Genomic DNA, 22,394 nt, shown 5'->3' with positions numbered 1-22,394 from the left:
AGACAAAAGTGTCGACATCATTACTTCTTTGAAATTGATACTGAACAGCTTGAATAAAAGATTAGAATCCACAGGGATTCTAATGATCACCCATAGGAAATCATCTAACTTCAAAGAATTATTTCAGCTATATGTTTAGCAGATGCCTATTTTACTTATTTTGTGAGAATGTCACTGATGACTCAGCTTTTCTGATAATGACCATAAAACTTCCCAAATATTGTCTTGCCTAAGTAGTAATTACCAATTAAGTTTAAAAATAGATTTTTTTAAGCTTTTACTCCCCCCCCAAACAATAAAACTAATCCATATGGATAGGAAATAGCTGAAATATGTGTGTAGTGGGGGGGATATTTATTAATCCTTTATCTTTTCTACTCCCTGGGACATCTGTGTCAAACCTCTTTAGGTACATCCTGGCAAAACAAGAATATAGAGGAAAAGTTACAATTTAAACATCATGAAGAGGAAAAGCAAGACAAAGTTAGTTATATAAAAAAAAGGAAGGTGAAAAGCTGACAGAAACAGGCCATGTTATAACTTCGAAGACTTCATTTTCAAATGCCATTGTAAGATGTTTTGCTCGATCAAGAATCTCAGTTGAGTGTTTTAAAGTTAAAGGGAATTTTCCTGTTTTAACAAGTTATTTGGCTCTTAAAAATTTATTGTTTAAAAAGCCAAAATATTCATTTGGAATTTATTAATTTGCTACCACTATTGTATATATAATACTGTCCTTTATTGATTAGACATTCAACTGCTAACTATCATCATTCTTATTACCTACAGATGCTTCAGAGAATCAGTAACTAGATTGGCCTTCCTTTCCCCCATGTAATGGTAGGTTGACCCTATGGAAGTGGGAATATGCACTTTATTTATTCCTTTTAGGCCACACACAGTGTGCTCAGGGCTTACTCCTGGCTCTGAGCTCAGGGATAATTTCAGTAGGGCTCAGGGAACCATATGGGGTGCTGAAAATTGAAACTGGGTTGGCTGGTGCAAGGCAGGTGCCCCACCTACTATACTATCTCTCTGAACCCAATATGCATCTAGTTACCTTTTATCTTCTATAAAAGGTTATCCTAGTCTGGTTGACAGTGCAGCTAATCTCACTGTGCACTGATTTTGAAGGTAGATAGAAACAATTAGGCAGGCCTGTAAATTATCTCCCTCCCTTTTGTGTAGATCACAGAATTTTCAGGGAGTAACTTGACATAATAGCATTCTCTATGTGCATTATGGTCTGCTCTTAGCTAAAGCAGGCACAAAACTAGATGGTATAGTTTGATCCACCTTATCATTATTATTGTCGCAAGAATGGGTGGTAGGTACTATAATGGTACTACTTGCATGGTATGAACAGTTTTTCCCCTAGTTTGTCTCAGAATTATATCAAAGAGAAAAGAAAAAATAAAGTTATCACATTGTCCTACTTTCTTCAGTGCCTAAGAGCTAAGAGCAATGAGATTCCTAAACAAGTGAATACAAAAAGAGAAAAAGTCCATTGCTTCAAAGTCAGCTACAGTTTTCTATATTATTATCTTTACTATTTTTGTTTTGTTTTGGGGCCACACCCGATGATGCTCAGGGGTTATTCCTGGCTATGCGCTCAGAAATCGCTCCTGGCTTGCAGGACCATATAGGAAGGACGCTGAAGATTGAACTGCGGTCCATCTAGGCTAGCACGTGCAAGGCAAATGTCCTACTGCTTGCACCACCACTCCAGACACAAGTTTTCTATATTATTTTAAAAGTTATTTTTTTCCTGAAGAGTCATACACAATGACTTATATTTCTTCACTTCCTAAAGTGAATTTCTTTAATCTACATTAACATGAAGATAAAAATGTTATCAATAGTGCTTTCATTAGAGAATTCTTCTGTGCACAAGGCTTGCAAGGAAGAAAAAAAGTACATAGAGAGAAAGCATCTTGGTACTATACTGTATATTATTAGGAAAGTTTCTCCTATTTAAAAAATGGAAGAATCATAACTTATCTGGAGAGAAAAAATCAAAATCCTAATATGAAAAGTTATCTACTTTTACAGTAATAATTATGGTCATAATTACAAAGTTTATGATCTTAAGTAAATACATAGACCATCAAACACATAAAGTATTAATAGAAAAAACAGCTTCCTAATACTGGTGGAAGATTTATTTAGACTAAAGAATAAAAAACTCAAAGTTCTGGAGTGGCAAGAGATGTTTTCTGATTTTTGTGTTGCTCAAAGCAACTATCTATTTTATGCGGCCAGGTACTCAACATTCAAGAATTAATTACATTCTATAAATTATCATAGTTTCTATACTACTACTCTTAATAAAGTTCTCAACGCACATGATTTTCCTATTGGGGCAAAAGGTTAGATCCCTGGCACTATTTGGTTCCCTGAGTACTACTGGGAGGGGATGCACCCTCCCAGCACCATTGGTTGTTGTCCAGAAACAGTAACAACAAAAAGAGAGAGAAGAAAATTCTCCATTATTTGGAAAAAAAAAATAGCTTATATACTGTAATCTGTATTATCTGCCAAAAATAATTTTCCTCCAAGAATAATCTGCCTAGAAATATGAAATACATAACATTTGCCAACAGACGGCCTCTATATGGTTAAGTAGAGGTTCCATGGGTTAATACTGAATATCAACTCTCCCCATACCCTCTCCCCAAAGCAGACCCTTCAAGAGAAGGGTCATATTTACTGAACACTTTCACTTTGATGTAGGTTTTTTTTTTTTCTTTTTTAAGCAACATTCAGAACTTTCTTCTACTTGTCATTGGTTCTTCTCAAGAAAACAAACTTCTGGTTCTCTATGAGTATCAGAGTGAATGATTATGTGAGTGTCACTTGTGTCTTCTGCTTATTCTATTTCTTCTCCCTGAAATGTCTTTTTGTCTCTGCATGTACACACCTCAACAAAGATTTTTACGATTTTCCCAGGTGAAAAAAATCTTCCCAGGACTTAGAACTGAGAGAGTTCTTTATATGTACCTCTATTATGTGGTCCATTACAATTTATCATAATTATTATTATTTATTTTCATTATTAGAATATGTATTTTATATTTATGTAATTTGTAATTGTATAGTATTTTATACAACTATTACAGAAGCTTTTTATATATCTTTATATACTGCCAGTCTGCAAATCAAATTCAGGGGTCTCACAAATGAACATGTATGTATACCCTACGTGTTTATAACACTGAGTCATATCCCGATCTCAGTATTTACTATTTTTATGGGTTTTGTTTCAGTTGTTATCTTTTAGATTGATTTCTAGTGTTATGGCACATTTTTTTGTTAATGTTGAAAGCACAAAAATAGGGGACAAATTACCCTTAGTATTGTACAGAGTCTGATGAATTTTAATTGTCCAATTACTTAGGTAGTTGGGGTGGATTTAAGACAGAGCATATATGGGCTTTTTGGTTTTTTGGCAAATGTTTTGAGTGGATTAGTTTTCTTTTATCTACATAAATATGGAAAAAGCACAAAGTAATTATTTCTGTGAGAAGTGACTATGGTTATAGGCAGAGAGCAATTATGGAAAATTGTTTCATGAGAATTACTAAGTTAGATCAACAAAAAACTGTTGCTTAAAGAAAACTATAGACATGGGGCCGGCAAGGTGGCATTAGGGGTAAGGTGTCTGCCTTGCAAGCGCTAGCCAAGGAAGGACCATGGTTCAATCCCCCAGTGTCCCATATGGTCCCCCCAAGCCAGGGGCAATTTCTGAGCGCTTAGCCAGGAGTAACCCCTGAGCATCAAAGAGGTGTGGCCCAAAAAAAAAAAACAACAAAAAAACCTAAAGACAAAAGTCTATTATATTAAGACACTTTTGTCACAATAGTTTTGAAAAAGAAAGGAATACATATTGAAGTAATTTAATGATTTTTTTTTAACATTATAGGAATCAAGCTGGTGCTGAGTACTTTATATGGTCATGTAAGCAAAGCTAAATTCATCTTTATTGAGGAATGTATATGAAGATTATAGAATGGGTGTTAAAACAGTAGGTATGACTAAATAGATGTTTCATGTTCTTAGACTCCTTTCCTTGGGAGTTTTGTTTTTGGGCCCTAGTTGGCAGTGCTCAAGGGTTACTTCTGGCTATGCATTTAGGAATTCTTGGCGGGCCCAGAATGCTGGGTACAGAACCCATGTTGGTCACATGCAAGGGGAATGCCATACATACTATATACTAATGTTTGAGTTCCTCCTTGGAAGTTCTGAAGAAAAACATGAAAAGATCATTTTTTTTGCATTTTCTTCACTGTGTGTTTATGTACACACCTAGTACTCAGAGCTTACTCCTGACTCTGAACTCAGGGATCACTTTTAGTAGGTTTGGATGGCCATATGGGGTGCTGAGGACAGAATTTGGGTTAACAGTGTATTTTTTTAGACAAAATACAATATTAAAAGAAAAGAAATAGCATTAGAAAAAGAAATAAATGATCACTATCATTACTTTAAACAGATTAATCCTTGTGATACTTTTAGAATATGTTGATAATTTAGAGACTGAAAATATTTCTTACATTTAATATTATTTGAAAAGTGAACCTATCCCTCTAAAGAACATGAAATATTTGTGTTAAAATCAGATATTAGCTACTACATACATAAAGTTCTAACTGGGCATATTACTATATCTGAAATAACTAGGAATGTTTACATTCTTTATATTCTTAAGCCCTTTAAATATATATATGTACATAAATGTTATGTACATATATATTACATAAAAAATAGTGAACCTCTTTTGAAGTCTTTAGGACAAAGCCAGAATGCTCAATTGAGTTTCTCCTCTCCCCAATAAAGGTTTCTTCTTTACAAGAGAATAGGAAATATATATATAATAAGTAGCTAATCAATATATAGGTGTCAGGAATTCTACCATTAAAGATGAGAAAATACAGGAAGAAAATATACATAGACTATAATGATAACATTCAAACTGATCTCATAGAAGAACTGATGTAGTTTTTCAACAAGCAAAAGAACTCTAAGTAGGTCATTTTATAGTATTCTGAATGCTATTCCTGACATATACCATACCGAGGGCATTATCTTTATTCTGCATTACACTTTCCGGAAAAAGAAGTTGTGGGAGATTAAATAACGATTCCTGAAGTCTGAAATCTGTGAAAAGAAAACACAAGATGCTGTAAAGTGTTGATTGATGGATACAAATGGCCTTCAATGATGCAGTGGCCAAAAGCTAGAACAATACTTCCAAATAAGCTGATTAAACCTAGCATGCCTCAAGAAGTATACACTTAAGATTTTGTGAAGAGTTCTTCTATAGAGAATACTAGCATAATGAACTAAAATATATCATAGTCTACTAAACACTCAAGACACCCCAAAATTTATAACTCATTTCACTTCTAACTTAAAGGTAAGTAGTGTTGAAACAGACTACTTTTCAAAATGTGTTCACAGAGAAATATAAGAAATGAAGTAAGCAGAATCCATAAACACTAGAAATGATCATAGACTTTTCAAAGAAATGGATAGCAGCTACATTAAGATGCTTCAAGTTGATGACAAAGTGCTTCTACAAAGAGCACTCTTCAAAGCAACCCTGCATGAACCATGAATTTAAATTTCACACTCATTTCACCTTCAAATAGCAAAAGAATCAAAGTTGGCAGTATCAGAATGAAGGGTTACTAAGAACAATGAGACAACCAGTGTGAGCAGTAAAAGGATGACAGAAGAAACCAACTAGTCAACAAATTTGAGAAAGATGACTTACGATTTCATGATTTTCAAGATATAGCCATGACAGGAACTGTGAGACTAAGTCTGAATCAGGCGTACACAGAAGAAAGAGTATATTACTGAAGCAAGTCCAAGAATGAATAGGAAAAATCCTGGGATTTGATTTAAAAGGCAGAATACTATAGTAGTAGCAGTCTAATTTTAATATTTTTACCTAAATCTAGAGATGAATATATGTAACGGAGACTAATGATTAGTTCTTATTTAGGTGAATCTTAGTCAACAGGAGTTTATACTCAGTATCAAGAGAACTATGCAAGGATAATAGAAAAAGTATTTTGCTAAGCTGGCAAAAACAATATTACAACTGAGTATTTCTATTGACTAAAAGATGGATTTCTTTTGATAACTTTGAAATCACTATTAAAGAGTATAAACCCTAAAGTTTTCTGGCATCTTTTTTTCTGTTTTTACCATTCTTACTCTGGGTGCTCCAATCTAGCCCTCTTCCTGATCCCTATTTTCCCCCACTGTTTATTAGTATCAACTTGTGCATTATTGAAAGGAATTTTACCTGCTCTTTTAAAATGAATTTTTCTCAGAAGTTTAGTTTCTTTTAGTATCTTCATATAACAAAATTCTGTTAATTTCAGAAACATTTCTGATTGTATGTAGAAAAACTTAAAGGCAAATAAACAACTCAACATATGAATTTTGTGCAAATAATAAAATAAAAAATTTTCTAGGCAAGAATTTCCTAAAGGATCAAACTACAAAATTTTCATTACTAAAGAGTCTGATACAAGATTAATGTAAAAATGCTAGTGGACATTAGGATTGTCCAACACAGGATCTCTCAGTAGTTTATCCTGGAAAGAGACTGACAATCAGCAAGACTGGTGGGGCGGGCTAGGGTTAGGATCAGGGTCCATGAGAATGAGGTGCTGTTCAGGCCCCTGCAGTGCTAGATATTTGGATCACCCCAGGCTGCTTGGGCTTCTAAGACCAAATACTGTGGAACTCAAAGACGCTGAGGGCTACACAAAGTAATAGTCAGGGACCAGAAGTTGCCAGAGACCAAACCAGGGTTGGCTACATTTAAAGCAGATACCTTAACTCCTGTTCTATCTCCTGACCCGTGAACTTCTTTTTAAATTAAGTTTTAAAGGATGGCAGTAGATGAAAGTCATTTTAAAATTTAGAGTAGCACGCACACGCACACACACACACACACAACAAAATAAAAAACCTCAAGACTCTAAGTATCTGAAATAAAATATTCAGAAGTGTTGAGAAATAAAGTAAATTTTTTCTCTTGCTAGATTCAGAGAAAGTAGCTGAGCTAATTTGAGAATCTATGATTTCCTTTAAAAAATCAATAAAAATAACATTTAGTTTAGTCTTGTCTTCTAATTTATAAAATTTAATTCTTAGATTCTAATTTAGGCCTAGTTATAATACTAGTGTCTCACAATTGCTTAAGATTTTAAACATTAAGCAGCCAATTCAGGTTCGAATTCCGGTGTCCCATATGGTCCCCCGTGCCTGCCAGGAGCTATTTCTTTTTTTTTTTTTTTTGGTTTTTGGGCCACACCCGTTTGACGCTCAGGGGTTACTCCTGGCTATGTGCTCAGAAATCTCCCCTGGCTTGGGGGGACCATATGGGACGCCGGGGGATCGAACCGCGGTCCTTCCTTGGCTAGCGCTTGCAAGGCAGACACCTTACCTCCAGCGCCACCTACCCGGCCCCACCAGGAGCTATTTCTGAGCAGACAGCCAGGAGTAACCCCTGAGCATCACCGGGTGTGGCCCAAAAAAAAAAAAAAAAAAAAAAAAAAAAAAAAAAGATTTTAAACATGATAAATCCACTGGAAAAATTAGTTGGATCTTTAATTTAAGGATACATGTGCTCACTAATTTCTTGAGTGCCTACTTTATTCTAGGTATCTGTGATAATAGTACAGAAAAGCATCCAGTGGATCATATACATAAGCCTTAAGGTTCTGAAATTAAGTTAGATGAAAGGAACTATGAGATTATGTACAGGATGACTTTGGCATATTGCAGTTTTGTTGTTCTTATATCTTTTTTTTTTGTTTGTTTTTTGGGCCACACCCGGTGATGCTCAGGGGTTACTCCTGGCTGTCTGCTCAGAAATAGCTCCTGGCAGGCATGGGGGACCATATGGGACACCGGGATTTGAACCAACCACCTTAGGTCCTGGATTGGCTGCTTGCAAGGCAAATACCGCTGTGCTATCTCTCCGGGCCCTGTTCTTATATCTTATACATGCAAGGCAAGAACTTTACCACTGGGGCCTGGAGAGATAGCACAGTGGCTTTTGCTTTGCAAGCAGCCAATCCAGGACCAAAGGTGGTTGGTTCGAATCCAGGTGTCCCATATGGTCCCCCGTGCCTGCCAGGAGCTATTTCTGAGCAGACAGCCAGGAGTAACCCCTGAGCACTGCCGGGTGTGGCCCAAAAACCAAAAAAAAAAAAAAAAAAAAAAAGAACTTTACCACTATATTAAATCTCCCTGCTTAGAATAATAATTTTAAAAACCTCTATATGGGATAAATATGTTGCTTTGAGGTAACAGAAACATAAAAAGTATCAAAACCAAATATAGCATATGTTTACAGTTATTACAAATTTTAGAGTTTGTTAAAGCTGAAAAGACTTAAAAAAACTATAGGGGCCGGGCGGTGGCGCTAAAGGTAAGGTGCGCCTGCCTTGCCTGCGCTAGCCTTGGACGGACCGCGGTTCGATCCCCCGGTGTCCCATATGGTCCCCCAAGCCAGGAGCAACTTCTGAGCACATAGCCAGGAGTAACCCCTGAGTGTTACTGGGTGTGGCCCAAAAAACCAAACCAAACCAAAACAAAACAACTATAAAGCTCAGATGGTGTTTACTGCAAAATAAATTTCTTTTATGCCTATTTGCTGTTAAAGAATAACCAAGGCCACAAGGCCCTGATGCTAAATCTTCATTTAGCAATTCAGACAAAAAAGCTGGGCCCGGAGAGATAACACAGCAGCGTTTGCCTTGCAAGCAGCCGATCCAGGACCAAAGGTGGTTGGTTCGAATCCCGGTGTCCCATATGGCCCCCCAAGCCTGCCAGGAGCTATTTCTGAGCAGAAGGCCAGGAGTAACCCCTGAGCAATGCTGGGTGTGGCCCCCCCCAAAAAAAGCTGCATTTACCTAGGTAATAGGTAATAATAATAATTATTTATTTAAAAATATTTAATAGGGGCTGGCGAGGTGGCACTAGAGGTAAGGTATCTGCCTTGCAAGTGCTAGCCAAAGAAGGACCTCGGTTCAATCCCCCGGGGTCCCATATGGTCCTCCCAAGCCAGGGGCAATTTCTGAGCACTTAGCCAGGAGTAACCCGAGCATCAAACAGGTGTGGCCCGAAAAAAACAAACAAAAAAATTAATAATAATTCTTTATTTATCTTTGGTGGGTTTTCTTTGTGGGGGGGGGTTTCCACACCTGGCAGCACTCAGGTGTTACTCCTGGCAGGCTTGGGAGACCATATGAGATGCTGGGAATTGAAGCCAGGTCTATCCTGAGTCGGTCTTGTGAAAGGCTAACACTCTATCACTTTGCTTTTTTTTTTTTTTTTTTTTTGGTTTTTGGGCCACACTGTCTTGCTCAGAGGTTACTCCTCGCTGTCTGCTCAGAAATAGCTCCTGGCAGGCATGGGGGACCATATGGGACACCGGGATTCGAACCAACCACCTTTGGTCCTGGATCGGCTGCTTGCAAGGCAAAAGCTGCTGTGCTATCTCTCCGGGCCCACCACTTTGCTTTTTCTTTCCAGTCCGCCCATACCTGGGTAGTATTCTTTTTTTTTTTTTTTTTGGTTTTTTGGGCCACACCCATTTGATGCTCAGGGGTTACTCCTGGCTAGCTCAGAAATTGCCCCTGGCTTGGGGGGACCATATGGGACGCTGGGGGATCGAACCGTGGTCCTTTCCTTGGCTAGCGCTTGCAAGGCAGACACCTTACCTCTAGCGCCACCTTGCCGGCCCCCTGGGTAGTATTCTTAAAATGCAGAGTAGTGAAAGTTTTTTTCTCTAAAAGTACAAACTATGACTTCAATTTTAATTAACCACTACTGTTAATATCTTTTTTGTTTGTTTGTTTGTTTTTGGGGTTACACCTGGCTATCTGCTCAGAAATAGCTCCGGGCAAGTACGGGGACCATGTGGGATGCCAGGATTTGAACCAAGCACCTTAGGTCCTGGGTCGGCTGCTTGCAAGGCAAACACCGCTGTGCTATCTCTCTGGCCCCGACTGTTAATATCTTAATCCTCCTCTCTGTCCTCAATTTTAAAGGTATACAAATTAAAAAAAATTAAGAAAAACCATAGACTAACATGCTGAATCAAGAAAGCCAGAACTGCTGTGTGGAAGAGTCTGTGTCGCCACAGTGGTAGTGGGAGGTGAGGAAACTGGCTTCTTCTCTTCCTCCATGGAATCTTTTGATGTCTCTGATGGCTGGGCTATAGATGAGCGTCCAAATCTTGAAAAGAGCATTCCGCCAAGTCCTTTTCCAATGCTAGCAGCCCCTGTGTTTTCACAAAAGAAGGCAGTCATTTTGTTGAATTATACTACATACAACCCATAATTGCAAGCAACTGGCAAAGGGACGAGGTCCAAGTTATGTTTTTCCAGGGTGGAATCTCAGCAAATTGCATTTGGTAGGTTTCTTAAAAAAAAAAAAAAAAAAAGTATGGGGCAGAATGAAAGCCATGAAAGTTCTATGAATCTTATAAAGAAATTTAGTTTCTATTTTATTCAAGTGATCATTGAAGGTTAATAACAGTAACCATGCATGCAGTGGTGTGGTTACTACTGATACGCTTATTACTAGAAGCTAAGTGAATTATGTTGTGAATGGTTACCAATGTATGACTAATTGGAATATAAAATGGTTCAGTAGATAAGGTCCATTTATAGTGCCACCTTGTGGCACTTTTGCATTAAGTCAACTGATAACCAAAAACAACAGACAAATTCAAGTAGTATAAAATGATGGAGCTTTAATGGTATACCAAACATTGTGAAATCATTCAGAGATAAAGTATTCTTCTTGCTCTCAGGAAAGATATAATTTGAGACTGAGGACAGATCTCAGAGAACCAAATGGTGAGGATACTCTTAACATTTAATTTCTCATTTCACAGATGAACTATTACGAACTATATGACTGGGATGGAAGCTATAGAATAGAGGGCACTTGCCTTGTACATGGTCAACATGGGTTTGATCCCTGCACCCCACTTGGTTCCTAAAACCTGGTGTGATCCCTGAGCACAGAGAGCTAAAAGTAAGTCCTGGGTATTTCAAAAAAATAAAACCCAACTGAAAAACAAAAACCTACTTGACTTGCCCACCATCTCATAGGAAATGATAGGGCTAAGGCTAAAATGAGGGACTTGGGGCCAGAGAAATAGGATAGAGTTAGGGAGCTTCCTTTGCATTCTTCTGGCCTGGGTTTGATTCCTGGCATTTCATCTAATTTTCACTCAGGAGTGAGTCCTGAGTGCAGAGCCAGGAGTAACACTTGAACATTCCCTCAAAGACAAAAATAAATAAATAATAAAATAAAATAAAATAAGGGACTTGAATCTCAGACTTTATCTTGATTATCTAGCATGCCTATGTCCTAAAACTACAGAATCTCACCTAATTAGAGAATTTCTACAGCCTCTGACCCTCAAAATGTGAACAGGAGAACTAATTCTAATCTGCATAGTAATTCGATGTTTTATAATTGGGTATTTCCAAGTACAACCAAAAAAGTACAGCCTTTAATAATAGTGCTTAAATTGGCGCTAGACAGATAAGGGGTTAAGGAGCATGCCTTGCAAGAACCTGGCCCTGGTTCTATTCCCAGAACCACGTATGGTCTCCTCAGCAGTGCCAGGAGTGATTCCCAAAAACAGAGCCAGAAATAGTACCACAGTATTTCCAGGGATGGATACCACTCCCTCTCCAAAGTGTTTATATTTCTGATAAATAACACATAAGAACCAAATTACCTAGTATGCTTGCTTTGCCTATATTTGTTATAGATTCCCCATAGTGTCGGCGGGATAAGACTGGTGAGGTCACAGGGCTTGGTACTGTTGAAATGCCTTCATTCTCTGAAATTGAGGTAGTTTCTTTAGCTGGATGGAGAAAGCTTGGCTTCATATTTTCATAAGGTAGAGGATTTGAAGTATTATACCAGTGGATCTGGACAGGTGAGATGTTGCTGTAGTGTTTCAGTATTAACGGTTCTAATCTATAAGCCTTGATTTAAAAAATTTCAAAGAAATATGACATTAAGACACAGTGCTTAGAATTTAGTAGCGCTAGTTTATTCTTATTTTATTGCAACATCAATAAACATAAGAGGTTATTTAAAAGAAAAACTGGGGCCGTAGGAGGAGGATAGCAAACTTCTTGCCCTGTATGTAACTGACCCAAGTTTGTTCCTGGCACCCTCTTTGGTTCCATGGAGCCCCTCCTGGAATGATTGCTGAGTGCAAAATTAGGAGTAAGCCCTGAGCTCATTCAGGTGTACACCAAAAATCAAAACCAAACACCTGTTTTTTTCTAACATGTATTCCCTATTTGTTAATTCTTTTTTGTTTGTTTGTTTTGGTTTTTGGGTCACACCGGCAGCACTCAGGGGTTACTCCTGGCTCTATGTTCAGAAATTGCTCCTGGCAGGCTCGAGGGACCATATGGGATGCCGGGATTCAAACAACCATCCTTCTGCATGCAAGGCAAACGCCCCACCTCCATGCTATCTCTCTAGCCCCCATTTGTTAATTCTTAATATTATTTGTTGACCTAATTATGTATCTTTAAATGTAATAAAATTATAGTTAAAAGTCTAGACTTAGAGTTAATATTAATTTTCTTTTTTGGGGGGCCACACCCAGTGATGCTCAGGGTTACTCTTGACTATGCACTCAGAAATTGCTCCTGCTTGGGGGACTATATGGAATGCTGGAGGATTGAACTGTGGCCCGTCCTAGGTTAGCATGTGCAAGGCAGATACCCTACTGCCTGTGCCACCATTCCAGCACCAATATTAATTAATTTTCTAAAAAAACTAATTTTTTTAATACTGTTGTTCTTTTTTTTTCTTTTTCTTTTTTCCTTTTTTTTTAAATATAAACTCTTTAAGCACCATGATTACAAACACGATTGTAGTTGGGATTCAGTCATTAACAGAACACCCCCCTTCACCAGTGCAACATTCCCACCACCAGTAATGCTGTTGTTCTAATAACAATTAACATTATGTTAGTTTCATAAACCAAGCTGAAAATGGTAAACAGTGAACAGTCTTTACTGGAACACTGAAGATAAGATTAACTTTAACATCTTGGGAGTTCTTGCCAAGCTCTATTTTATATAATGATACAGTAATATATTAATATCACAAATTAGATTCCAACATGACCAATTGGCAGTCTTCCCAAGTTCATATTCTGGCCTCAGTCACATAGGAACTGTGTGGCTCTCATAAACCAATTACAGACAAGGTCTCAAAGTCACAAGTCTCTGGAATGTAGAAAGGAGATAACACCTCTCTACCTCATAGCATAATGGGGGACGATAACATTTGAAAAAATTTGTAGACAGAGTCTCACACAAACTATGGGAGAAAGTCACTTAAAATAAATTACAGCAGGGCCAGGGAGACAGCTCAAGTGACAAGCATGTGCAAGGCCATGAGTCTGAACCCAGCCAAAACATACTCCTGGGAGCACTGCTGGATCTGAGCAGCACAGTATTGTCAGGGCTTTAATCACAAAACCGCCTCAAGAGGAATGGTTCCCACCTTTAAGAGGCCCTGCTATGACAGTGGTGATGAGAATGTTACACTGGTGAAGGGGGGTGTTTTTTACATGAAACCCAACTACAATCATATTTGTAATCATGATGTTTAAATAAAGATATTTTTTAAAAAAGAGGCCTTGCTATGAGGTGGTCTCTGAAAAAACACAGGAATATTTAAAATGAGTAATAAAAGTAATTTATAATCATCGTGAGTTTGAAACTATCTCCTAAATCTCCTATATAATCAAGTATAAAATTGCACAAAGTATAGGACATACAGGGAAAGCTCAGAGGTCAGCTGTAATCTCAAATACAGTTTCAGGTTACCAAAGAATGAGTAAGAATTAATACATATTAATGAAATACTTGAAATCCAGCTGGGTTTCAGAGTTATTTTAGCTATACTTAACTACCCTAATGATGTAATGAAATCTTAGTATCTGTCTCCTATATTGTCCTGGTTTGGTCAACTTGCAATTCAAGTGAATTCTAGTTCAGTGAGATTTCTTAAATGTAAGTTTTCATCCTTTCACATATTTTCTAAAATTCTAATGCTTAGTCAATGACTTATTTACTGGACATTAACAAAGTGAAGATTTTGCACAATTATATGAAGCTACTTTTCAGAGAATAAATGCTATTTAAAATGATTAGAGGTTAGTTATATGTCGCCTTATTCCCAAAAGAATTAAGAAAACATTTTTCCTCAGCTGAAAATCTAGTATTTTTTATTATTAAATTAAATTATTAAATTATTTTCCTTCACAAATGATTCTTAGAATGTTTACATAAAATAAAGTCACTTACATTACAAGCATCATTTAGAATGTAGAAACAAACAAAAAATTTAAATTCAATATGCTATGATTTACATTTTTCATGGTTCATATAAGATTAAAATATTTTCATTTAAGAGGATCTACCAAACTCTTATCAACAAAAAAGAACTAAAATGTAACTAAAAATGTAACTAAAATGGACTTTTAAAAGGTTATTTTTTTTTGCTTTTTTGGGCCAAAACCTGTGACACTCAGGGGTTACTTCTGCTATGTGCTCGGAAATTGCTCCTGGCTTGGGGGACCATATGGGATGCCGGGAACAAACCGAGGTCCAGAGGTCCGTTCTGGGTCATTCGCGTGCAAGGCAAAAGCCCTATCACTGTGCTATTGCTCTGGCCCCCAAAGGTTATTAATTTTAAAACCTCAAAGACTCTTGCTATCCTGTGCATTAATTTTATAGCATACTATCTTTATATTAGGTTATTGGACTACAAGTTCAACACAAACATATCATCTTTCAGGTATTTTATTTCTAACCCTACAGTTAGCTGAAAACAAAGCACAGCAATAGGGTGTTTGCCTTCATGCAGTGGATCCAGGACCGATGGTGGTTCGAATCCTGGCATCCCATATGGTCTCCTGTGCCTGCCAAGAGTGATTTCTGAGCACAGAGCCAGGAGTAACCCCTGAGCGCCACCAGGTGTGACCCAAAAACCATATATCTATATATGTAATATATATGTTTGTATATACATATATGTAAATGTACACAAATATAACCAGGAAATGAACTTTTAAATAAAGAAATTCAAATTATCTGAATTAGGAACCATAGTGATAGTATAGTGGGAAAGCTGCTTGCCTTGCATACAGTTAACCCAGGATTGACCACCAGCATCCCATATGGTTCCCTGAGCCCTGCCAGGAGTAATTTCTGAGTGCAAAGCCAAGAGTAGCCCTGTAGCACTGCTGGGTGTGGCTCCAAACAAACTAAAACCCAAAACAGATTATTTGAGTTATCCTACAAGACTTCTCATAAACTCTTTGAGGAAGAACTTTATATTAAAGAAAAACATCTTTATTTGTAACTTACCACTGGATCTGTAGGATGAAATATATTTAGTAACCGGTTACAAATCTCTCTGGGCAAAATATGATCTTGATTTCCAGAGTTTCCTGGGCGGATGCCTCGCAATGCCAAAAACACTGCTAAAGGAGATCCCATGCAGAAGAAATTCTCAACCTAAAATGACCAATTCATCCTAAATTAAAAATGATGAAGTTTTTTTTTTTGTTTGTTTTGAATTTAACTATATGTTAGGTAACAGAACCATTTCATAATTTTGTGATTTTTTTTGTTTGTTTATTTTTGGGCCACACCCAGCAGTGCTCAGGGCTCTTGTCAGGCTGGGGGATCATATGGAATGCTGGGAATTGAACTGGGGGTCTGTCCAGGGTTGGCCACATGTAAGGCAAATGCCCTACCACTGTGTTATCACTCTGGGCCCTACATGGTTTTCTTGTACAAGGTGACCACATCTCCTATCATCACAAAATGTCTGAGACTCTCTTCCACCACTGCCCTTATTTCACCTTTACCACCTCTTTCTTCCCCATCTACCCAGTCATGTGATGCCTGGTAATGTTTTGGGCTCAAAAGTCAAGGGCTTGCCATCATTCAATATTTTCCACTCCCTTGTTTTTTCTATATACTGTATACAATAGTACAGTACAGTATATACTATACAGTAGGATAGTATAGTGAGAGCATCTGATATTTATTCTTTCCCCTCTTATTTCGTCATTTAACATAATGCTCTCCAGTCCTATTCAATTCGCAGCAAATTTTAAGATTTCATCTGTAACATACATATGTCTAACATTCCATTGTGAATATTATAAGACAACTTCTTTATTCACTCATTTTTCACTGGGTATTGGGTTGTTTCCATGTTCTGCTTCTTTCCACATGGTATCACTCAGTGCTGCCATAAACATATAGGTGTGTATATATGTTTTTGAACCAATGTTTTATGTTCTCAGGTTAGCTGCCAAGTGAAATTGCTGGGTCATACAGAAGTTCTATTCTTTTTAGTTTTGAGAAGGTGCCATATTATTTTCTAAAAAAATTAAATCAAAGGACATCCCCACCAAAACTGGTTGAGTCTTAACTTTTTTTTTAATTTGTTTTTGGGACACACCCGGCAGCCCTCAGGGGTTACTCCTGGCTCTACACTCAGAAATTGCTCCTGGCAGACTCAGGGGACCATATGGGATGCCGGGATATGAACCACCGTCCTTCTACATGCAAGGCATGCTATCTCCATGCTATCTCTCCAGCCCCGAGTCTTGTCTTTTTGACAGATGTTATTTTCACAGGTATGAGATATTATTTGATTTGTATTTCTCTGGAAAATTACCACAAATACTTTAATACTTTTTCACATGCCTACTAGTCTTATGTATGTCTTCAATGAAGTGTTTTTCAATAGAATTTGGGTACAACATAATATGATAAAATATAAACAACATAATTATCTCTATGTATATTTCTCTAATGAACTTTGTCTAGATGGCATCTGCATAATTTGTTAATTATATAATAATCTTCAATTATCCTAAAATCTTTCCAAAAGCAACTTGATTAGTTTTACATCTAATAGAAAATGGGAGAAGAATATGGGAACAGTTAGAGCAAGAAACATTCATTCATTGTGCAGCATTTTCTGTGTAAAGTAATGTATTGGGTTCTGTTAAGGACTAAGTCATGGGGCCAGAGATATATCTTGGAGGTAAGGCATTTGCCTTGCATGCAGAAGGTCGGTAGTTCAAATCCTGGCATCCCATATGGTTCCTCAAGCCTGCCAGGAGCGATTCCTGAGTGTAGAGCCAGGAGTAACCCCTGAGCGCTGCCAGGTGTGACCCCAAAACCAAAACCAAAAGAAACAAACAAAAGGACTAAGTAGTCTATAGAGACTATTTAAAGTACATTTTAAATTTCTATGATAAAAAAAAACCTATTTCAGAGCCGGAGAGATAGCACAGCGGCAAGGAGTTTGCCTTAGATGCAGAGGATGGTGGTTCGAATCCTGGCATCCCATGTGGTCCTCCAAGCCTGCATGGAGCGATTTCTGAGCATAGAGCCAGAAATAACTCCTGAACTCTGCCTGGTGTGACCCCCCCCCCCCAAAAAAAAAAAAAAACCATAAAAAATACACACACAACCTATTTCGAGGGGCCATAAAGAAGCACAGTGGCGGGTGTTTGCCTTGCACACAGCCGACAGGGATGGACCCGAGTTTGATCCTTGACAATTGATATGGTGCCCTGAACCTGTCAGGAGTGATTTATGAGTGTAGAGTCAGGAGTATCCCCTGAGCGCCACCAGGTGTGGCCCAGAAACCAAAACAACCCCCACCCAACCCTATTTCTAAAAGAGATAATATACTAGACATGGGCATATTAGTAAAAACAAGTGAGCTTCAGAAAACTTAAAACATGCTCCAATTAACACTGCAAACAATTTAATAAATTGTAGGAGATTTTCCCCCTAATTGTTAAATTATTATTGACAACTACACTACTTTTTATTCTTGTAATCTCCTGGTTTTTGACAATTCCATTCTGATCCTGAAAAACTCTGAAAATCTTAGCCTGTTCCATGTCTTTGAAAAAAGTCTTCCTACTGTCTATATAAAATAAACTACAAATTAAGGACACTCCATACTTTGTGCTTTGTTCATTTATTCTCCTAGATGGAAATATAAGCTTTCCATCCTTGATATGTCTGCATTTATTATTCTTACCACCCACAAATAGTTGATCATGGTCACTGAGTTTGATAATTTCAACTATTAAATACTTCTAAGATATTTTTCTTTTCCCACTATTTATGATTATATGGTATTTTTTTTTTTTTTTTTTTTTTTTTGGTTTTTGGGCCACACCCGACCTTGCTCAGGGGTTACTCCTGGCTGTCTGCTCAGAAACAGCTCCTGGCAGGCACGGGGGACCATATGGGACACCGGGATTCGAACCAACCACCTTTGGTCCTGGATTGGCTGCTTGCAAGGCAAACGCCCTGTGCTATCTCTCCGGGCCCGATTATATGGTATTTTGTGCAAGTACTATGCATTTATACCAGGAATTTATAGCAATCTACACCTATATGTATATTTCCTCTTTTAAACAGAAGAATTACTACTTTTCAGTACTTGAAAATATTAAGTTTGCTTAGATCAAATACTAATGTCATTGTTTTTGTAAACTTTTCTAGGCAAGAAAATCTGTCTTATAATATGGCATTTTATATGTTGCTGATATAGCACCACAGCATTTTATTAAATATTTTGAGGGTTGGGATAATCATCTTGTTTATTCCTTTTTTCCGTAGAATTGCCAATCTAGCAATGTCTGTAAGCATGTGTTTAACAAATATTCATTTGGTAAATAACACTTAACTTGAATTCTAATAGTATACTTCAAATGACATTTGAAAAAAGTATATTCTGAGATTAATACTGAAAATCGGATCTCTTTCCTTACCTTAAATTTTAAGGCAGGGGTTTGCATGATAGATGATGATGATGCCTTCAATCCATGTAGTCGTTCTTCTATTTCTCTTAGCCTAAGAAACAGTATAAAATTATGTGTGCATTCACACTTATATGTACTAGTTTACCAATTTATAAAGAAAATGACGACCAGCCTAATCTCTAATGTATTTCATAAATATACCTACAGTAGTACAGAAAGTCCATAAAATGATTGGTAAAATTAGTACCAACTGCTAACTGGGGAAAAGTTCTTTAATAAAATGTTTATACTTATATACTTAGTAATAAACAATAGCTATATTTTCTTTTTATTGACTCCTTACCAATTATTCAATCTTAAAGTATAATTGCCTATCATGTAATGAGCCAGTTTAATCAATATGTCTATGATGAAAATTAGGCTATTTTCGTATTTTGTCATTATAAGGTTCCCTTTTGATGATACACAATGGAACTAAATGTGGTTAAATGATTTAAAATTTGGCTATTCCCATATTTTGACATTATAGAGTCTGTGTTGATACACAATAGAGCTAAAAGTGGTTAAATAGTTTTAAAACTGGATTTTATGTATGTAAGCCCTGAAGCTTATCAAATTTGGCATGATAATATTTATAAATATAATATATGGCATTAAATGAAATCCTTAGGACAGTTTTGTATAATTAAAACAAATCCAAAGTTTCCTAAAGATTTTAGTTAACTGAGTGTTTTTTTTTATATATGCTATTAAAAAAGAGTAATGCTCCATTGTTCTATTTGAATCTACTGGAATATCATTAAAGGATGAAGAGGTGATTTAAACTATAAATACAAATTCAGATAGGAATGTAATAAAAAATTAAAATACAGTATCAAAGTAATCAAATACAAAATCTGCGAGAAATTTAATTTCCAGAAAAAAGAACTTTAAAATTATTTTTAAAAGGAGAAAGGTATATGGGGCCAGCAAGGTGGCACTAGAGGTAAGTTGTCTGCCTTGCAAGCGCTAGCCAAGGAAGGACTGCGGTTCGATCCCCTGGCGTCCCATATGGTCCCCCCAAGCCAAGGGCAATTTCTGAGCGCTTAGCGAGGAGTAACCCCTGAGCATCAAACGGGTGTGGCCCCCCAAAAAAAAGACTCACTTTTTTTTCTTTTGTTATAGACTCATTTCTAAAGCTTAGTCAAATTATAAAAGATTAGAGTTTTCAGTAAGAATTTTACTTGATAATTTAGCTTAGATTAAGTTTTAGATTTCATTTCCAGTGAATTATGAAAGGACTAGAGATATAGTACAACAGGTAGGTTATTTTCCTTGACATGTACCTGACCTAGGTTCAATCCCTGCACCCCATATCATCCCCTAAACCTTTCTAAGTGTAACCCAGAGAACTGTAGGATGTGGAAACCAAACAACAATAATCCCATGAATTGTGAAGATAAAAGGAATGAGTAAGATTATAAAACTATTTTATACAACAGGTAATGTGTAAATTAGTATAAGAATAAGCAAGCAGTCTTTTTGTTTATTTGGGGGACACAACTTCTCTGGTCCACCACCCTCATGCAAAGTAAGCACCTTACTTGCTCTGGGTCCTAAACAAGCACTCTTTATTAGGCATGCTATCTAGAAATCTTTATATTTTTAATAATATATATTTTTTACCATGAAAATCTTAAAATAGTAAAAGTTAAAGGATATGGTTTGGTAGTATAGAATTAATGCCTCCTATGTGGGATCCTGTGTTCAATCTCTGGCACCACAACACAGTACAAAGAAAAAAGAAAAGTTTTCTGTTTTGGAGGATTAACTCAGCTCTGAGCTCTGCACTCCTGGATGTACTCAGGGAACCATATAGGATGCTGAGATTTGAACCTGGGTAAGCCGAGTGCAAGGCTGTACTATCACTTGAGCGCAAAAGAAAAGTTTTCTTCCAAGAAGACATTTTAAGTTCTTTTAAGAATGTGGGTATTTTACCGTCGTTTTGTGATATAGAGCTCATCAAGAAGATGTCGTTCTTCATAGCTCATCCATCTTTCATCTGGCAACACTTCTTCCTTCTGCAGCAACTGTTCATAAAGTCGAACTGGATTCCAGCCGGTCATTATGTCATAAGTAATTACACATCCCAAGGAATGTGATACTATTGATACTTTACCCCCTTTTTCTTCAAAATCTGGATTCCGAGAACAGAAAAGGGAATATAACCGATTCAGCTCTTGCTGAAGGCCTTTAACTAGCTGTTTGAAATGAAAATAAAACAAAACAAAAAATAATCACTGCTAGAAATTTTTTCTAACCTCAAGTATGTCAAGAAAGAAATTCATTACTTAACAAATATATTTGCTATTGAAATTAACAGATGCTTCCAAATGCTGCAGGAAACTAAGATTTATACCACATTACAATTCATATCATCCTTAATAAAGACAATGGCTTTTGTACTTTATAGTTTATTTTTGTACTTTATAGTTTTTAAGTCATAATAAATATTACAAAAGTTTCTAAACTTATTAGTCTTATTATAAACACTATACATTTGGAAAAGAATAACGTAATAAAAGCATAGGGTATCTAAGAAAAAAGAAAGCATCAATTATGTGATGTAAAATCGTTACTACTGGCAAAATTGAAAAGTTGTTTTATATAGCTGGAAAGCAGGGAGTTAAACTTCTTTGTGCTACTTGTGTTTTGTTTTTGTACTGTCAGGGATTGAACACAGGGCCTCACAAATGCAATGCACATGCTCTACCACCTATGACACATCCCCAGTACCTAAAACTATTTTTTTTAAATTAACTTTTTTGGGGGTCCACATTTGGCAAAGCCAAATTTCTGGCCCTACACTCAGGATTTACTCCTGCCTGGGGATCACATGGATGCCCAGGATTTAACTGGGTTCGCCATATACAAGACAAGTGACTTACTACTTTACTATCTCTCTGGCCCCTGAAATTACATTTAACATAGTTTACTGAAATATTCTGAAAAGATAGGATAAAATTATTTGAATTTTAAGGTAGTCCCCCCGTCCTATCATTGCTACTATTATTTAACTATAGTTTATAATCAATTTCTCATTACTTACTATATCAGTTGCTGCTTCCATGTACAAATATCAGTTAGTGTTGTTTTTATGTTCAATCATGTTATATGTTTTTCTCAAAAACTTGTATCTGATTTTAATGAACAAACTCTACCTACTGCACTAAATAAAAATCCACTCATGCTTGGCTAGATTAGCAGAGATATGAAAAAGACCTGGCATTTTCTATGACTATTGGTATCAGAGCTATTTGTTGGGTCTTATGAAATATTTGAGTAAATGAAGCTGAATAGAATAATAAAGACAGGCAGTTTAAGGAGTTTGCAGTATGATTTACAATGACATGGCTCTTTTGAATGAGAAATATAATAAAGTATTTAAACTTCGTTTTGTTAAGAACATAAATTAATCTCAGTCTCTATAGAAAACAGTCGAGATGTCTCG

General features: G+C 36.7%; 1 protein-coding gene across 2 annotated transcripts in view; it reads right to left on the bottom strand.

Annotated features, from left to right (window-relative positions):
* DDHD1 (DDHD domain containing 1) overlaps positions 1-22,394 on the bottom strand; it is an 86,520-nt gene that overhangs the window by 2,222 nt on the left and 61,904 nt on the right. For both annotated transcript variants that reach the window (XM_049767032.1, XM_049767037.1), the window contains 5 exons: positions 20,882-21,144; positions 18,914-18,995; positions 15,462-15,611; positions 11,792-12,044; positions 10,124-10,315 (listed from right to left, as the gene is read on the bottom strand). In XM_049767032.1, the coding sequence (XP_049622989.1) occupies positions 10,124-10,315; positions 11,792-12,044; positions 15,462-15,611; positions 18,914-18,995; positions 20,882-21,144 (940 nt within the window). The remainder of the gene's footprint in view (positions 1-10,123; positions 10,316-11,791; positions 12,045-15,461; positions 15,612-18,913; positions 18,996-20,881; positions 21,145-22,394) is intronic.

Source organism: Suncus etruscus, chromosome 2, assembly GCF_024139225.1.
Source record: "Suncus etruscus isolate mSunEtr1 chromosome 2, mSunEtr1.pri.cur, whole genome shotgun sequence".
In the NCBI taxonomy this organism is placed as follows: Eukaryota; Metazoa; Chordata; class Mammalia; order Eulipotyphla; family Soricidae; genus Suncus; species Suncus etruscus.
Note: the sequence above shows the minus strand (reverse complement) of the source record. Positions and strands in the feature narration are given on the sequence as shown.